Below are 3231 nucleotides of genomic sequence, written 5' to 3' on the forward strand. Positions count from 1 at the left end.
ACTGTCCCCGGACAGTGTCGGATCTCGCCTTGCAGAACCACTTGGGTGAGAGGTGGGGGCCCTACTTTGCCGAATACGACTGGTGCTCGACGTGCTCCTCCTCTTCGGAGTCTGACAACGAGGGCTATTTCCTCGGCGAGCCGATTCCCCAGCCCGCCCGCCTGCGGTACGTGACCAGCGAGGAGCTCCTGCACAAGTACGGCTCGTACAGCATGCCCAAGTCTTCCACGCTGAGTGCCAGGGGACAGTTGCACAGCCGGAAAAGACAGAAGAGCAAAAACTGCATCATATCCTAATGTCATCCTTGCCCGGCACCTTGGGGAGAATGTAAATTAACTCACAAACTTGCACTGGTTTAGATCATGTAAGCGCTTTTATTGTAACAAAAAAGACCTGAAGAGTAGGGATTTGTAAGAAGGTTGTAGACTGGCCTCTATAAATAGTCGTAATCCTGGGCACGGTGAATATATTTTGCACATCTTACTTTGGAGAAAAGAAACAAAAAAAGTTCACTTTAGCCTATAATACTTACCCAGTAGTTTTTTCTCTTTCTCCTAGATACTGCCACCCTTTTGAGTTCTCCTTGTCCGTACATTTTGGTTTCCACTGTTGACTCTCAGCATCAGTTTGCCGGTAGCTTTTGCTTTCCGTCACCCGTTTTGTTTCCCATTAGCCATGTCGGTAGGGAATTTGTCTCTCGGACGATGTAGGAGCCTAAGTTATTTCCGTGATTGTTGTAAATGCAATGTAAATGAGAGTTTGGAGAAAATATTTTTGTATTTTGTAATATCAGAGGAATTTCTATATCTTAGGAGTCACTGGGAAAATGCATGCACATTCAGATTGTTTTCGGCCAGAGCTAACCAAACAGTACTTTGGAACCCCCCTCTTTTCATTTCTCATCATCAAATTTCTTAAGTAGAGCAGGGAGAGTTTGTTTTGAGGGTTGGGGGTTATTTTAACCCTTTTTTTTTCTGTTCTTTTGTTTTGATCCTAGTAAATAAAGAGAGCATTTTCTGATTCATTACATTTTGAAGAGGCCTCAGTGACATTTTGAAGTCTGCTCACGCCAGTGATTTTTCAGGTACACTCCATCAGTCAGATATAAGAATCCTGAGAGCCACAAACAGGACTTTTTTTTTTTTTTTTTTTTTTTTTAATTATTACATAGGAAAGAACAAAGCTACCAAATGTCTGCAATGTTGTAAATGACCAAAGCCAGAGAAGGGATTTCACACCTCTGTAGAGAACGCTGAAGTTACTAAACGCTGAACTATTACTTGGAGTAAATAAAAGTGTAAATGGTGCAATTGTGTGATGTCAGCATGACGTTGTTTTGAATATAGACTTGTCTTATGGTGCTCTAGTCTTCTGGGTTATGTTAACTGCTGTTCATTACCAAGTGGAAGTCTCAGTATTGCCTGTTGCCTGACACGTACGACAGCGCCTGCAAACTGCTCCCAGGCTGCGGGGGGCCTGATCCTGCCCTGGCAAGATGCCCTCGAGGCCGTTTGTGGCCGGGGGGTGGCCCAGGGGGCTCAGCCCGTGCCTGCGGAGCCAGGGCAGCCCCACCGAGGCAGAGTGTTCTGTGAACCGGGCTCCGCTGTGCTGTGTTATGGTGGATGTGAGTTTGCTCTCTGTATGCTTTAAACCCTTGGGGGGCTGGCACGGGGGGGACTCCTGGCACCCCGAGCGGCGGATTAGCGCCTGAGGGTGTTGAGATAAATCCAAGCTTTGAGGGCTCACCCTTATCCCGCCGGTGTTTTGGGGTGCCCCTGCCCTGCACCCCGGGGAGGAGGGTCCAGCTGCAGGGCTGGAGATGCCCCGATGCCTGCTCGAAGCAGCAGATGCAGAAAAAAAAGTCTTGAAGGTGGATGTCTCCATACCACAGACTATCGCTAGGAATTTATTTTTTTTTGTTGTTTGTAAAGGACGATGTGATAATTATTATTCCTTTAAAAAGAAAAACAAACGGGAAAAAAAAACGACACTTAAGTATATTTAAAAAAAAATAATAATGTTTTCTTTTTCAGTTGGAATAAATGGAAGTATTCATCCAAAGGGAAGCGTCTCATGTATGTTTTTTTGCTCTTAAAGAATGTTGGTTAATTGTGAGTTAAAAAACCTTGATTTTCATTTAGCTGCAATAAAAGCAGAAGAATCAGCTCAGCCTCATCCCTGACATGATTTCAGTGAAAGCCAGTGGGGTAACATCTGCACACCACACACCCTCCCCAGAGCTGTTTTCTTGGGGGTTGCTTTTTTTTTTTTTTTGGTGTATGTGTTAAAAAAAGCCACATCTTTACCTGGTGTAAGTCAGCACAGCTCACCCGAAATCCCTGGCAGGCTGCCGGCTGACGCTGGGGGAGACTTCAACCTCTAATTTATAAATAACATCCTTTTTCTTCGAAAGATCACAGATCTTGCCATGTTTTCCAAAACAGACCTGCTAAGTCGAGTAGGGGTATTGCTTCCCGTGACAAGTATGACACTGTAACTACAGGTTATTATATAATTGGCATTTAATATGTACAATTTAATTCATTGTTAGTGATTAAAAGCACAATGAATGTTGTCTGTCAGCTCCCGTACCGCTCAGCTGCTCTTTGTACAGCGACAGCCTGAATCACTCGGCAAATGGTATAAAAACTAATCCCCAGCCTTTCCCCTTTAACTCTTGCTGCCTTTCCTCAGGGGGAATCTAATAAGCTTTAAAGACTCTTTGCAGCGGAATTGCCGCACATTTTTCCGTGCAATTTTGTACCAAAACCCAGGGTCTGGTGCCTCCACACCCACGACGGTCTCTTCAAAATCCAGTTCAGCACATCAGTGGGGAGACAGGAGTGTCTCGGGTGATGCTCCATCTGCTGGGCCCTTCACCAGCACGGCAGAAGGGCCTCAAATCACATTTCATAAGACAGACAGTGCTGGCAAATACACGAGTTGGTACAAATTTCAGCAATAATGCAAACACAGCTTCCAAACAATTTTTTTCTCTATTTTTTTTTCATACAGGCTACAGGAATCCCTTTGAGACACACGATTAAAAATTATTTAAAAAAAAACAAACCCACAAAAAAAATTTTCCCCCCTCCTCCATATGATTAACCATTTCTGACAAACTCACTGAGCTTGAGGGATGGAGCTGCAAGTCTGTAAAATTTTGCTCTGTCGCCATCTGGCCCTGCTGGTTTGCCTCTCTGTGCGTGCTGCGCGCGGGTGCCAGCGCCC

At 44.9% G+C, this 3231-nt stretch overlaps 1 protein-coding gene across 1 annotated transcript in view; it reads left to right on the top strand.

Annotated features, from left to right (window-relative positions):
* The window catches only part of PRICKLE2 (prickle homolog 2 (Drosophila)), a 30356-nt gene extending 30060 nt beyond the window's left edge, over window positions 1-296 (top strand). Inside the window, exon 9 of the mRNA XM_009876836.1 lies at window positions 1-296. This exon is cut by the window's left edge and continues 23 nt beyond it. Within this exon, the coding sequence (XP_009875138.1) occupies window positions 1-296 (296 nt within the window).
* The last annotated feature ends 2935 nt before the right edge of the window (window positions 297-3231 follow it).

The sequence above is a fragment of the Apaloderma vittatum genome, unplaced genomic scaffold (genome assembly GCF_000703405.1).
Source record: "Apaloderma vittatum isolate BGI_N311 unplaced genomic scaffold, ASM70340v1 scaffold16719, whole genome shotgun sequence".
Lineage (NCBI taxonomy): Eukaryota > Metazoa > Chordata > Aves > Trogoniformes > Trogonidae > Apaloderma > Apaloderma vittatum.